The 16,131-nt window shown below is 47.2% G+C and overlaps 1 protein-coding gene across 2 annotated transcripts in view; it reads right to left on the bottom strand.

Moving 5' to 3' along the window:
• KCNK10 (potassium two pore domain channel subfamily K member 10) overlaps window positions 1-16,131 on the bottom strand; it is a 132,039-nt gene that overhangs the window by 112,692 nt on the left and 3,216 nt on the right. Inside the window, exon 1 of one of the 2 annotated variants that reach the window (XM_029952545.1) lies at window positions 15,503-15,838. The exons of the other annotated variant lie outside the window; for it this stretch is intronic. Within the exon in view, the coding sequence (XP_029808405.1) occupies window positions 15,503-15,554 (52 nt within the window). The 5' untranslated portion in view covers window positions 15,555-15,838. Of the gene's footprint in view, window positions 1-15,502; window positions 15,839-16,131 lie in introns of those variants that run through there. 2 annotated transcript variants of the gene reach the window in all.

Here is a 16,131-nt window from a genome sequence, read left to right as displayed (position 1 = left end):
ACCAGCTGCTGCTAGGTCTTCCCTTCCATGAACGCCTATGCCCACCCTCCCCAATGCTGTCACAGCGGCTGAGGGATGTACACTCCAACACATCTCAGGAAAGTCCTGGAGCCGGGAGTGGGGAGCCAACTCACACTTTGTCATGGTCAATTGCAATCTACAGTTAAAGACAAAGCAAGAAGGACAACATTGCCTCCATCACGTAGGGTGAGTGGATTTCTGGACTTTGAACACGGAAAGTATATTTCTCTCTTCATTTTGATTCTACTGCTCTCATAGTTCATGCCATAACCCTTGAGAAATGAACAAAAGAACTAGACTGGCAGTGCATATGCATGTGCGCAGCCACAAAACCAGACCAGGAGGCAGATGGAGACTATCTGAGTCCTATGAGCAGGGACTCCCTCAACCACAGCAAGGAAGAGGAGCCAGGCCTGAGGCCCAGGTAACCCCCACCTAGTGGGACACACCCACCCCCTGGACCTGGCACTCAGCACGATACAGAGACCCCATCAGAGGCCAGCAAATGGCCTTGGAGCCAACACAGACCTGGAAGCAAGCCCCAACTCAAGCACTTCCAAGAGGGTTGGCCATGAGCAGTTAATACACATTCTCAGCTTTGGTGTCCTCGTCTTCAAAATGGAGCTGAGCCTACCTGTCTCAGATGATCATCCGTGTCTTCATTCAGAAGTAGATATGAATGAGGCGCCTGGTTGACTCAGTGGGTAAAGCGTCTGACTTCAACTCAGGTCATGATCTTGTGGTTTGTGAGTTTGAGCCCCGCATCGGGCTCTGTGCTGACAGCTCAGAGCCTGGAGCCTGCTTCAAATCCTGTGTCTCCCTCTCTCTCTGCCCCTCCCCCTGCTTGCACTCTGTCTCTATCTCAAAACTAAATAAGCATTTTTTAAAAATTTAAAGAAGTAGATACGGATGCTAGAAAATGACTGAACCTTGGAAACATTGTGCTAAGTGAAAGGAGCCAGTCACAAAAAGCCACATGTTATATGATTCCATTTATATGTAATGTCCAAAATACACATATCCATGGAGACGGAAAGTAGATTGTGGTTGCCTAGGACTGGGAGAGAATGGGGGGAGGGGGTGTAATTGGAAGTGACTGCTCATGGGTCTAGGGCTTCTTTTGGGGAGTCATGAAATCTTCCAAAATCAGATGGTGGTAATAGGAGCACAGCTCTGTGAATAGAGGTGTTTTTTTTTATGGTTTTTATTTTTGAGAGACAGTGCCAGCAGAGGAGGGTCAGAGAGAGAGAGAGAGATACAGAATCTGAAGCAGGTTCCAGGCTCTGAGCTGTCAGCACAGAGCCCAACATGGGGCTCGAACCCACGAACCATGAGATCATGACCTGAGCTGAAGCCAGGCGCTTAACCGACTGACTGAACCACCCAAGCGCCCCTCTGTGAATATAGTTTTTTTAAAAAATACTGAATTGTACATTTTGGATGGGTAAATTTTGTTATGTAAATTATGTCTCCATAAAGCCATTATCTAACATATATGAAAGAGAGATATGGAGTCCTCACTATGTGCAGACTCTTTGGAAGCCATGAGCATCCAGGTCATTAGGCCCAACATGAGGATATTAACTGCAAGAATAAGTAACGTGACTCGGGCTGCTGTGAAGAATAAATTACATCGTGCGCCTTAAGGACTGAGGGGGGCGCCCGGACGCAAGGCAAACCCTTGGGAAGCGCGCATGCGCAGTACCATTGTCATCAACGTGTACGTGGCCCCAGCGTGCCTGGCACTGTGTTCGTCCTTTGTTGCCCAATGTCTCATGTAAATCCCATGGCCCCTAGGGGATGGGCCCTATCATCATTTCTGGATCTCCCATGGGGACGCTTAGGCACGTAGAGGTAGGTCAGCAGCTGGGGAGTGGCAGAGCTGGGGACAAATGTGGCCTCTGGCACTGCCCCACTTCACACCCCCCTCATCACCAGCAGCAGCATGGCTGCCCTTCGCCTCATCAGCACCACCAGGCAGGGTTCCGTCAATCGCTAGGACCGGTTTAAAATAGAACAGAAGCTTCTGGTAGCTGCTGGCAGGCTGGCCCCTCCAGGTCTCTTACAGCCACTAAGCCGAGATTCTCTGTAGTACAAGTGTGGCCTCCCCGCGACCCTGCCTCAAACTCCGGGCATGATTTCCGCGGCCCCCCGGGGTTCACAGTGGACACCCAGCCTGTCCAACCCGCTGCTGCCTCCTTAAGCTTTCACGACCCAGGCTGGCATCCTTGACTCTCTGTTGGCCTCAGTCTGCCCCAGCATCCCAGATGTAGGGAAGAGATTGCCAGGCTCATAACCAACCCAAGCCCCAATTTCCCCCTATTCAGAAGATATGTAAATTTAGACACTTTGGAAATCATGTGTAGCAAGAAGTTCCCATCTGCCAGAGAGAGAGAATGAGAGACAGAGAGAATTTAAGTACCTAACATTTTGGCCTCCTGCAATTCCTTGGAGATAATTTACATGTCATCACTCATCACCACGGGGGAGAGTCACACTTTTCTCACTTCCCAGTGCTATGTGCACAAGCCACACAGTCCTGATGAACAAAGATTCTTAAGATAAGTTCATTGCAAACGAGGCAGTTCTGAGGCCCTCTACAAAATCACTGAATTCTCTAACAGAATATTGCTGCCTTCAGCAGGATCGACCCTCACTCCCTACAAAATTATCAAACTAAACATTTTTTTTACAAAGCAATGGAACATTAGAATGGCCTCATCTTCATCCTTATTATAAAATTGCTTAAACTGGGGTGCCTGGGGGTCTCAGTTGGTTAAGCGTCTGACTCTGGGTTACAGCTCAAGTCATGATCTCATGGTTCATGAGTTTGAGCCCTGTGTTGGGCTCTGTGCTGACAGCTCAGAACCTGTTTGGGATTCTCTCTCTGTCCCTCTCTCTGCCCCTCCCGTCTGTTCTCTCTCTCTCTCTCTCTCTCAATAAATAAACTTTTAAAAATTGCTTAAATTTCCATACTAGTCAAACGTGGATTGAAAAAGATTTCTACAGTGCAGAGGAGATTGACCTCAGAGTCAACAAGAGAGGCTGAGAGGTCCAGCCTGGTGGCAAGTTTCAGGAGGGCAGGGGCTCTGTGTCATCCATCCATCCCTGCACCTCCAGGCCTGGGACAGTCCTGGGCACCAACAAGACATGCAGTAAATACTCACCGAATAAATGGATGGATGTGTTCCCCCAAGAGGCTGAATACACTCACATCCATACTATTATAAAATTTAGTTTGGAATCTCAGAACTAATATGCTCTAGGCTCTCCAGAGCTATAGCTCTTCACTAACTCTTCCCAAAAAGAAGGGAATGGGTTTCAAAGGAGGTCCCAGCACCTGTTGGCACTACCTCTAGAGGCAATGTGGAGTGACAGAGGTCAGCAGATAAGGATGCAAAGATGTGCTTTGTCCCTCTTTGCTGTCTGGTCAAAGGCAAGTCACTTGAACTCCCTGGACTCCAGGGAGTTCCTTTACACGTCTGAGTAGTCCCCTCCAGTTTCTGAAGTGAGGTTCATGTGAACTGGACATTTCCACAAGGGGAAATCTGCCTTCAGTGTCCTTTTCCTGTCCTCTGGGCACCTTCTGCCCTCTGCACCTGCAGCACCTTCACCCCCAGCCCCCAACACACAGCCTCTGGTATCCATGGTCCTCCACGTGCTCCCTATGTGGCTCCTCCCCAAGGCCCATCTTCCCTGCTCCTGACTTCCCCCCCCCCCGACTTTACGCCAACCCATCAATATATTTGGGTCCTGTGTTCCATTCTCTCTTGGCCCAGCTCTCTTTTAGAAATTTGATTAACTTGGCTGCACCAATGGGAAACTGAAGAGTTTGCATGTTATCCCAAGGAAATATATTTGCATTTTAACAAGATGTGTTCTGGAGATGATATTTTCATCCATATCGCTATCGGCACATTTATTGTGGTATATTAGGATACGTGCTTATGCACCTGGCTCAGCAACTAGGCTGGGACTTTTCTGGGTATAAGGCCTCAGGTCTTTTTCATCTTTCTGTGTCTGGTACCTAGCCGCATTTCTCTGGGCACACACTCAATAAATGTTTATGGATAACCACGTAGACGAATGATACGCTGCTGATGAATAGAGGAACCGCTGGATTTTAGGTGGCCTGATGGTCAGGGGAAGGACTGATGTGGGTCAGTAACAGACAAGGACTTATAGGGCTCCTCAACCCCCCCCCCCATGGCTGTCGGCTCCGCCTGCCTTTAGAACTGAGTCTGAATGCAGACATTATGGCCTGACAGCAGGCATTCATGCCCCTTTAGAAACTGTGTTCTCACCCTGCCAGAGAAAGGGACCAGCACATCACAGCATCTCATTAATTCAGGCTTTTGGGAAGCCTTCTGAGCTGAGGCCACAGAGACTCAGGGGTTCCCATTATAGTCAAAAGAGAAATACCCTAATGTCACAATGCCTTTCAACACTCCAGAAACAAAGTGACAGTGGGTATGGAGGGGAGGCTGGCAATTTTTCTCAGGCCCATTATGCTGGACCGATAGCCAAATGCTTCTGAAAGCTGTCTGAAATACAAAATACAGGCCCTCAGTAGTTTGGGGTTTTATTGATTCACTGACTCCAGATATGTAAATGATGACAGAATCAAAGGCCATGGAGCAAAGCCAGGGAAAAGGCTATTTAACAAAAATTGAAAATGCAGCGACCGTTGTTTTAAGATACACCTCGCATGTGTAACCAGCAGTCTGGCATTGATTATCCTAAACCAAAGGTGCCGAGGAAAGCTTTTCTCCTGTCTAGGTTTTTTTAAATTCCTATGATTCTTAGGAGGACACGCAAAGCCCCCCCGGTGAGTCAGGCACCCGGCACCATGCCTGGCCCATAGTAAGCATCCTCCATAAACATGTGCTGAATCAATCATTCAATTTATGAGTGACTTAAAAATCACTCATGTTTGATTTATTGCACATCAAGCGTGTAAAAAATGTATTTGTAAAAATACAATATCTGATCGTGTCATCCTCCTCCTTCAAGCCATTCGGTGCCTTCCCTGAATTCTCAGAAAAGCAGCAAAACTCTTTTGTATGGCCTCCCGTACCCTGCAGACCATGACCAGCACGGCCACGCCCGCCTCTCCCTGCTGCCAGCACCAAACTCCAGGTCTCCTGAGCCCAGCACTCGCCCCACTGTGCCTCAGTGGCTTTCTCTGTTTTTTTTTTTTTTTTTATAACACAGCCAAGTACTCCTGGGCTCTAAACCAGAAGAGCTGCAGGAGCGATATTGGGAACAGAACACCATGAGCCCTCATCCTGATGCACAACTGCAGTCACGGCTACAGTATGTACATCACGTGACTTACAACCATTTCCATAGTAAAAGTGGAAATGCTGTGGAACCGATGTGCATGTGGCTTATTCTGGCTCCTGATGAACCAGTTGTAGGTGCAGGAAAAACGGGGCCTCAGGAAGTAGAAGAATTAGTCAGAAGTGAAAATCACTCAGATAGTCCATCTCTTTGCAGGGGTAAGTGGAGGCAAAGGGTGGGGGTAGCTCCCGGATCAAGGAGTAGAGGGGGAAATAACCAGAAGGTGAGTACAATGGCAGAACAGTATCCTGAGAAATTTTCAGCCTGCGGTTACTATGGTTACAGACGCCATGAGAGGTGGCTCCAGAATGAGATGAGGGGGAGGGGGAGGGGCCTCAGACAGCCTCCTTCAACTCGCTCTTGCCGTCCTAGGGCCTCTTTGCCATTTTGCGCGGGAAGTGACATATTCAACAAAGCCCATGGAGGCACTCAAAAGACGCCGTCTTCATTCTCTTCTGCCTAGGACACAGACACTCCAAAACTTTCCTCAAAATGTAAAATTGCTTCACGAATAATAAGCCAGGCATGCAGTGTTCGGAAACACGAGAACCTCTGAGGCATCAAATGCACCCTAGTTCCTGGAAATCGTTTTCTCTGTAAGAGTGTGCAGAGAAAGCAACAAGGTAGTCCAAAAAAAGTCTACTTAATATGACAGAGAGTGCTAACGGCTTCCATCAATGGCTTTTCCCATGCACGCTGGCTGGGCCCATCCCCCCCATCCCCCCCCCCAATCCCCCCCCGGGCACGCCATCCCTGCCATCTTGGCTACATTCTGACTGGTGTTTCAGTCACACCATCCAGACCCAAGATCTGCTACAGAAACACACCAGACACCCATTCCCTGACGTCTCTGCTGCTCAGCCTGAAGGATGTCCTGTTCTGGCTTTGTCCAAGGAGGCTGGCTTTTCAGTCACTGAATCTGCAAAGAAAGGGGGCTGTCAAAGAAGGGGGATCTGAAAAAGAAGTGGGCCCAAGAGCTGTCGCACTCCACTTCCAGTTTCAAAAGAAATTGGGTTTATCGTGTGGTTATTCTTTGGTGAATGTCCTACAGACTTATACGTTGGGGAGTGCCCGCCCAAAACAACCTCAATAGGTGCTTTTTGTAATTGAATAATCTGCGTGGGCCGGTAGGTGTACTGGGATCTATTAGGAGACCATATATTCATCCTTTATATAAACCATCATCATACTGTCTTTCTAAAATATCATTTTGCGTAGCAGGTAATAGGAGGGGTAAATGGAGTTCAGTGAATCATTGTTCTGCAGGGAAGTGGGAGATGCAGAGTTAAACAAAATCAACCAGATTTCTGTACTACAGGATTATCAGAGGGGGTGTACAGGCAGAGGTGACAGCTCCAGCATTAACAGACCCAGTGTAAGCGACAGAACTGCAAGGTAACTATGTGCAAGTCACTCAAGCTCCGTAGGACTTAGTTCTCCTCATTCAGAAAGCAGGGATAATAATTTCATCTCTTTCATTGGACTATAAAGAGGATTATATGAGATAATGACTAGTAAGCACTTAGCAGAGTACCTGGAACTTAGTATATATTCAATAAATAAGAGGGGGAAATGCTCACAGTAATTTTAAAATATATCCTCAAATCCTTGGCTACTCCTCCCTTCTAAAGTGATCTTAATCATCCCAAGTATGAACTAAACTTAATAATTCACATCTAATGAAAAGACTGTGGCTGTAGTAACAATATGTGATTTCCAAGGTGGAATCATAGAAGGCATCGTCAATTCCTCCTGTGCTCTCTCAAATGGCTTGATCTGGGGGCAGCCAGCCACCACGTTGGGAGGACATTCAAGCAGCCTGTGAAGAAGGGCACGTTGGCAGAAATGAGGCTTCTCCCCCCACAATGAGCAGCAGTTGCCAGTCACATGAGCACATCGTCTCAGAAGCAGCCCCCCAGCCCCAGTCAAGCCACCAGATGACAGCAGCCCCAGCCGACCTCTGACCACAACCACAGAGCGACTCCTGAGCCAGACCACCCAGCGAAGCTCTTCCCAAATCCCTGATCCACAGAAACTATTAGATAATAAATATTTGTCGCTGGTTTAAGCCACCAAATGTTAGAGGTTTTGTCCCACAGCAATATCCACTCTTCAGGAAGGAAGGAATGAAAACTAACCAGAAAACCTTTTTTATTTTTTCCTCACAGTACCTGGTAAGATTAACTTGTGTCTTACGGAACACCCTTTGGGAACTGCTGGTCTAGAACTTAACATTTTATAAAGCTTGGTTCACATTGATTATCTCATTTAATCATCTCAGCAACTGTGAAGTAGGTGCTGACTGTGATCTTCATTTTACCCAGGAGAAAACTTAAGCTCCAAACAGTTAAACAACTTGCCCATATTATCATTCTACTAATACAATTGGCAGAACAAGAATTATGACAGACTCAAGTATTATGATTCCAAACTATATTTTTTTCTCTCATCTTTTCACTGGTTTGACCAGAACAACCCAGGCTTTTGAAACCTGGACTAAGAATACTGACAGTCTAAGAGAGTCCCAGGGAGGGAGGCTGTGCAGGAGGCCACCCTCCCAGATGATCTGTACAATGAAATAGTTGCATCTCAAGAGGCTGGGGCTGGAGAGCTCCCTGGCTTCTCAGAACAGGGGCCACATCAACCATGATAACAATATAATGCAGGTACCATTCATGGAGCCTTCATAATGCTCCAGGACGCCTGTGAGAGTTGGCATAGATCACTGTATTTAGTTCACAGAATAAATCAGAGAAGTACAGGCTGTCATCATCTCCACCTTACACATGAGGCTAAGTCACAGACAAATGAAGGTACTTGCCAAAAGCAGCCACCAGTAGGTGATACAGCTCAAGCTGGGACCCAGGTGATCCGAGGACATCAAGCCATCAACATCTCAACCATCTCGTTTCCCATAAGAATGGTGGCGCCAGCACTGGAGCCCAGATCCCTCCACCTGAAGCTCCAATGCTGTAGAGAGGGTAGCATCTAGTCCAGAAGTTCAGTTAAATGAATATAACATACATTTGCTTCCACCAGGTTTTAAAGACGTATATGCTAAACCAGACCTACCATAACTACTTCCCATATGGCCTCAAATTCTATCATAAGAAATGAACGTCTTTGGCTTTACGTAAAGCAACTTTCTCAACCAGTAGAATCTGGGAGTTGACCCACGTTGGTTTATGGTTAAAATGGATAACAAGAGATTACCCCAAATTTGCAGGCAAAATAATAATAGTAATAATAATAATAATGTTAATGGATAGAATCCTTTCACTTCTAAGCTTTTTCTCCCATCAGTTTTTCTTAAACATTTGGATCCTGCTTTCTAATCTCATATGATAAAGGTGAGTAAATGTTCAGTTGTCAATTATCACACCTGATACCAATCATCTCTATTCAGACCGTCAGGCTCATATCACATTATATTTGGTAAGTTACACTATATATCTTTATCCTGCTAAAATATCTGATATTTGGGGGACCTACAGGCATTCTTACACATAAGAAACTCACTTTGCTCGTATTAAAATTATTTTTAGAAATACAAATAGCATTTGGGGCCATTCTGCAAAGGTCACTGTGACTTCCAGATTCCGATCACTTGAGTAAACAAACCTGCACTGTCTCTGCAGGCATCTCTTTTTACATTGAAAACACTACAAACACCCCTACACTGGGTAGATGAGCTAAAAAAAAAAAAAAAAGGATCCTCTGCATAAGAGATAGCGATTGAGATCAGAACTCTGTGGGAGCAGATGAGGGGGAAGGGAAGGGTAAAGGAAGGAAGGCATAAGGAAGGGTGACAGGAATGACAGAAGCAAAGTTCCCTGTGATGATGTGGTTTACGTACTGCAGCAGTTAACTCTCCAAATCCTATGTTTCACCACTATTCTACTCTGCTTCAAAGTCCCCTCTATGGCAGGGGGAAGTCATGGAACCAAAGTTGGGAGTATAGAAAACGGATTCCCCTGAAATCTTACCTTCTTACCTACCCTTCCACACCACCTCTTAGGCCCCATCCGTCCAGCCTCCCTGGCTCTGGGAATGGAGGGGGAAGAGAGCGCAATCCCCACCTTCCTAGTCCCCTTTGCCAGTGGTCCTGGCCCTCACCACCGCCAACACCCCAACCCTATGTGGAGGATTCAAAAGTCAGGCTTCATTTTCAATTCATAGTACTCAGTCCCAGACACTTATGAGAGGAGGAGAAAAATCTCAAACTCTGTCTGCAAACCACAAGTAAATGTTCTTGAAAGTAAATATGAGGTTTGGGTTCTCCATTCTGGGTCATAGTAATGAGCCTTCCCTAGATAAACAGTAAAGTGTCCGCTGAGAATACCGCCAGGACCAGAGCCCCACAGTGGATGAGGTTTCCTCCGGCCCCCATTAAAAAATCTGCCAGCTGGGTGTAACTGACAGTTAGGGGGATTCTATAACCAAGTCATGCAGAGCTGAGACCCTGACTCTGTCTTTGTCTGCTTCATCTCATACGTGCCCTTTAGAACAGAAGCTGATTGGCTATCAGTAAAATGGCTTCTGTTTTATTAAACTCTTCTAATTCTCTATGGACTAAAAGCAAAAAAAAAAAAAAAAAATCCACTAACTCCATAACCTTTTTCTTGCCAACAGTGGGCCCCCCGTTCCGTGCCATAGTAGAAACCCTCACACCGTATCTCGGGTGTGGCTGAGGTTTCCCAATTTGGGGCAAGATGCACGAATTTTTTGAATGCATCTGACTTATGATGCTAATAGAAAGCCTGTTATGGACTGAATTGTGTCCCCTGCAAAATTCATATGTGGAAACCTTAACTACCACCATGAGTGTATTGGAGACAGGGCCCTAGGGGGGTCATTAAGGTTAAATGAGGTTGTGGGAGTGGGGCTCTAATTCAATAGCACTGTTGCCCTTGTCAGAAGGTAAAGCCGCCAGAGCCGCTCTCTCTCCTTCCACCTTGTGAGGGCTCAGAGAGACGCTGGCCATCTGCAACCCTAGGGAAGAGCTCTGGGCAGACATCGATCCTGCGGCACCTTGATCATGCATCTCCAGTCTCCACAACTGGGAGAAAATACATTTCCATTGAGTGAGCCTCTCAGTCTACAGTGTTTTGTCCTGACAGCCTGAGCAGGCTAATACCGAACCAAAGCACCGATGTTTTTGGAAACAGGGTGAAATAGCAAAATCAATCCACCTCGTCTTAATTCTACTCAGCGATCACTGGGATGGGCAGAAGAACAGTGAAGCTTCTTCAGACACTGCTGCAAAAGAACCCCGAACCAAATCTTGGCCCAGACGATCTTTGGAGCGTTTTTCCTTTCTACTTTCTAGGATAATTGTGGTGATTTTGGCACATTTATTAATCCCATTTGGAATGCTGATCGCCTGAAAGTTGGATGGAAAATCAAAAATAGACGACTTTCTTTCCAGAAAATCTAAGCTATACGAAAGTGTGTCTGGAAGCACATTAGCAGAGAGCGCTCGGGTGACCTTGTGGGTCACAAGAGACTGAGATTTCTTTTCAGCCAGGGGAGCAGAAGTGAAATCCAAGGGTCTTCAACTGAACTCATGGGATAAAGTGCCAGCCAGCGCACAGCCTGAGGAAAACAGCCATCGACTAACGACTCACTGATCTACTGAGAGCCTTTTCCTCGCAATCTCTCAAGAGGCTTCTGAATATGCTTAAGGATAGGAGGCAATGACAGCGTGTGGGATGGACGAAGACCCCGGAAGAGAAGAGAGCTTGAGGGAAACTGCCCTGGACATAAGGATCGAAGGACTGGGTTGGCCCCAGCTCTGCCTGTTTGCAGCCTTGGGCCTCTAAATAACTCATTTCCTCTTTCCATTCTCATCAATAAACCTCAGGCTCCAATATCAACGAAAATAGGGTTGTTTCTAGAACAAATGAGATAATCTGTAAGAAGCGTTCTATAAATTGAAAAGCACTATACACGTACAATATAGGCCTCTCTGGAATTTTGCATTCAGGTATTCACCAAAAACACAGCTTTAAAAAACAAACACCAGCTCCTCGGGCATCTGGATGACACAATCAGTTGAGGGTCTGACTTTGGCTCAGGCTATGATCTCATGGTTTATGAGTTCGCAGGCTTTGTGATCAAGCTGATCTCATTGGTTTTAAAACCCCTTAAGATACATAAAAGCAGGGACGCCTGGACAGCTCAGTCAATTAAGCATCCGACTCTTGATTACAGCTCAGGTCATGATCTCGCGGTCGTGAGATCCAGACCCGCATCGGGCTCTGCGCTGAACACAGAACTTGCTTGGGATTATCTCTCCTTCTCTCTTTGCTCCTCCCCCCGCCTCAAAATAAATAAATAAACATAGAAAAAAAAGATACATAAAAGCAACAAGCCAATCCCAGCTTTCATAAAAAAAATTCACCAACAGGTGATCCCAGTGATTTAAAATGCACATAAGTTCTCCTAGGAAAGCCAAGACTTAGTGCCAGTCTTCTGAGGTCCTACACAAGCAGTAACTATTTGTTATAGGCTTAGCTTCACAAATATGGAGGAAGGGCACAGTTCACCGGAGAATAATCATTTTACGATTAGGTCTTTTTTTGCACCTAAACCTCTTGAAAGTGCTTTGCTTAATTCACACAAGGGCAATCAAAGCCAATCTGCTCTCAATCCACCTTCCTTCTGTGCTATTAAACTGTCAGGTAATGGGGCTGTAAGCAAAACATCATAATTACAACCTCCTTCCACAATCTGTGAGCACCTCCACCTGAAGGTTCAACTCTGTTAATACTCAAATCCTACAGTCTGTGGAACTATCCCTCTTCTATTATATTGCTAGGTTACCCTTCATCCCTGCCCTGCTAAAACACACTTGGTCTGTGTAAACCCAGACTTCCAAAGAACAGACCCAAAGTCTGTCCAGTGGCCAGTGACTGGCCCACCAGAGGTAGAGGCAGAGATGCTATTTGGCTAGATGGGTTAATGGAGAATGGAATAAGTAGGAAAGGCATTCATCTTCCTCTCCCTCCCACTCTTCCTTACTCTCTTCCTTCTCCTTATAACGAGCTTCACCAGTCCCTGAGCTCTGGGAGCCTCACCAGACAAGAGCCAGAGATAGACCAATAATTTAAGAGATATGCCCAAAGAATGTATAAGAACTCCTGTTCTTGGGGTGGCTGGGTGGCTCAGTCGGTTAAGCGTTGGACTTCAGCTCAGGTCATGATCTCACAGTCTGTGAGTTCGAGCCCTGTGTCGGGTCTGTGCTGACAGCTCAGAGCCTGGAGCCTGCTTTGGATTCTAGATCTCCCTCTCTCTGCCCCCACCCTCCTCACTCTTCATCTCTCTCTCTTTCTCCCAGAAATAAACATTTAAAAAAATTTTAAGAGGACCCCTGTTCTAGTCCAACCCCACCATCTACTAGCTGTGTGACCTTGGGTAAGTTACTGAATCTCTCTGTTTAGTTCCCTCACCTGCAAAATCAGGACAGTATCTACCTAGTTTAAATGAAGATGAGTAAATAGCATATTCTTCTAGTTAAATAAAATGAACTATTTAATAATAAGCTATTTTTTAATGTGTGTAAAGCACATGGTTCTATACAGGTGTGGGATATGCCACACCTCCCTACTCTCTTCCTGCCTCCACCCTCGGCTGGAAAAGACTACTGTCACGCCCACCTACAAGAACAATTGTGCGTGAAGTCAAGCATCTTACTGGAAGGTAGTTCAGTGGTATCCTGATGGCAATCCAGTGGGGACAAAGCCCTTACACCATCAGATAAGTACTGTGAGAACAGTTGTATGAAATAATGTGCATGAAACGCCTGCCTGCAATGATTTCTCATTAAATGTTGGTATTTTTATTGGAGTCTTTTCATTTTTAGCACCATCGGTTGTGACTGTAGATGCTACTGGTGCTCTTAGCCACTGTCGCCAGGCTGTAACATGTTGCATTCGTCTGTGTTTATCACTGTGATATATGTATAGAATGACGATCACCCAGAAATATATTCTCAAAGCCAAGACAAGCTTCACAGCCCTCCATCCTGACCAGAGTTCCCTGGAGATCCCAGTATGATTTTTTAGACAGCTGCCCATCTGACACACCCCTTGGAGGGCTCAGGGACATCTCTCACTCAACAAGTTCCAGACTGAACACACAAGCTTTCCTGCAAGACTGGTCCTGCTCTCGCTGCCTTCCCGATTCTTCCAACGACTCCACCTCCACACTGTACTCACATGAAACCTGTTGATTTTCTTCCTGCCTTCCATAGCTCCCTACCCCATCCACTTTCCCATTACCACAGCCACTACCCTGGTCCATGTCACCATGGTGTCTGGTTCCTAACATCCACAAGAGCCACAAAGCACTTGTTTGGAAACTGAGTTCCGATCATGCCCTCTTCTCAGCTTGAAACCTTTCAGTGGCTTATGATAAAGACAACACTCCTGTCCCCACCCCTCAATCCCACCCCACCTACAACATGAGGCTTCTGGGGTCTGACCCTATGGATCCACCAGCCGTGCTTCAAAACGCATGCTCCCTTGCTCTCCGCTCTAGCCATGGAAACTGCCTTTCACTTCCTCAAATACACATGTTCCTTCTGCCTCAGGGCCTTTGCATTTGCTGTTTCCTCTTTTGTGTCAGTTTACCTCCTTGGTAGCCAATTAATCCCTACATATCTTCCAGGTCTCAGTACAAGTGTCTGGCTACACTCCCTTACTACTCACTTTCCCTGATCGCTGTCAATCTCTTCTATCACTTTCTAAAAACCCTGATGCACTCCTTCATGGAAAGTACATAAATATGTAATTACTCACTCTTCTGTGCATTGATTGCTTTAGGTCTGTGTCCCTCACTGTAAACTCCAAGAAGACTTTTTCTATACTATTCTTTCTATATCTCCAGGGACAGCATTTGGTAAGTAGTGGGCATTCAATAAATATGCTTTGCAGGGATCAAAATAAAATAAGAAACCAAGGCACACTTTCCAGAGATCAACAGACAAAACTGGGTTGGGTTCGAATTGTATTAAGGTGTAACCGCTTCAGTGTTGAAAACAGGCAACATATCTTCACTCATTCTTTAATGTCCAGTCTATAATACATTTACTCAACAAATAAGTGGGCTTCCGCTTTTCTGGAGAAAAGAATAAATGCACTTGCAAAAAAAAAATTTTAACGCACATACACACATCAGATAAACAAATTTCAACCCAGTACACACAGAGGTATTGCCCAGCCCAACCCAGCTTCAGAGGCAGCTAAGAGAAATGATAAAGCGCATTTCTGTAAAAACTGGACACTCCGTTTCAACTTGTCCTGCTCGCCTGCCAGTCACTCAGGAGGGGCCCTAACGTCTGTATACTAATTACAGACACGGTGGTCGACGCTAGGCACACACAAATCTGTCTTAGTCGCTCTCCTTTGCGCCAAGGGAACGCTGTCCAACATTCATTAGAGCTTGTAAACCACACTGCTGCTCCGCGGACACACTGCGCGCCCCCTCCCCGGCCCTTGCCTGCCCCACCCTTCTCGCAAAGCCCTCCCCCCTCCCACTTCTACTCCTATCTGAGCCAAACTAGCTGTCTGGTTTGGTAATAAGATTGAGAGAAGACTCGACAGGCCCTGGGGGCTCCATTATGCCCCATGCCCTAGGAGAAGGGCCACCTCCAGGGACCGTTGCTGCAGATCCGAGCCCCACTTGCTGCCAGGGAACCTTTCCCACTGAGGACACCCTGAGCAGGCGGCGCAGCTCCAGGTCCAGGGGGAGGCACCCCACCCATCTGCCAGAGAGACAAAGATCACCAGAAACAAAGGACACACACACACACACACACACACACACACACACACAAAGTCAAAAGCAAATACCGACACTTGGTGTGAATTCAAGCCAAAGAGCCGGCTTGGTGTATCTTTAAATAGGTTTTTGAAACAATCCAGGAGGGACAATGATTATGTGGTAATGACAGGCACTATCTGGGTTTGGAACCCACGCTGCCTCCGCCCTCCTCCCACCCGCGCTGCGGTTCCCAGGCGCATTTTCCAGCCTCAGGACACACGCTGCCAGGAGCAAGAGTGCTTCCACTCACGGAAGCGCGCGCACGCAGGAGATGGAGGCAGGACGAGAGCGGCCAAAAGTAGGAAATACCAACCTTTAGGATCCCAGTTCACCTGTTTTCTTGGAGTCTCGATTGGAAATTTCATTGCTCCGTTGCCCGGGAGGGGAGGAAATGAAAAGAATCGAAATAATAATAAAGTCCTCAAGCTTTACACGCCTCGGTACGGCAGTCCAACAAAACAATTTCCAAGGATGGGGGAGCCTTGGACGGGCTCGTGGAGGAACCCCAGAGGAAGAGAAGTGGAGAAGACTGGCTAAGGAGAGACTGGAAACGGCTTAGGTGTTGGCACCGGCTGCAGGGTGGCCAGCTGCAGCCCCCTGGGTGAAAGGAAAAGTAAGACTGGCGAGGGGCGGTGGAGAGGGAGGCTCGGGAAGATGAAAGAGCCAGGCTGCTTCCCCAACGCGGCGGCAGCAGGTGGAGGGGGGCTGAGCCGCCGGAGGGCCCGCGCGAGGGAGAAGCCCACTGCAGTGTCACTCCAGCCCCCGAAGGCGTGTGCGCACACACTCCCGCACACACACACACACTCGCCCGGGCGCGCGCTCCGGCGGGCACGTCAGCCTCGCTCGGCCGCGCACAGCGCACACGCCCCACCCCGGCCGCGGCTCCTAGCCCCCGGGGCGACGCCCCCCACTCCCCACCCCGCGAAAGCCATTGGACGTAGG

Source organism: Suricata suricatta, chromosome 9, assembly GCF_006229205.1.
Source record: "Suricata suricatta isolate VVHF042 chromosome 9, meerkat_22Aug2017_6uvM2_HiC, whole genome shotgun sequence".
Taxonomy (NCBI): domain Eukaryota; kingdom Metazoa; phylum Chordata; class Mammalia; order Carnivora; family Herpestidae; genus Suricata; species Suricata suricatta.
Note: the sequence above shows the minus strand (reverse complement) of the source record. Positions and strands in the feature narration are given on the sequence as shown.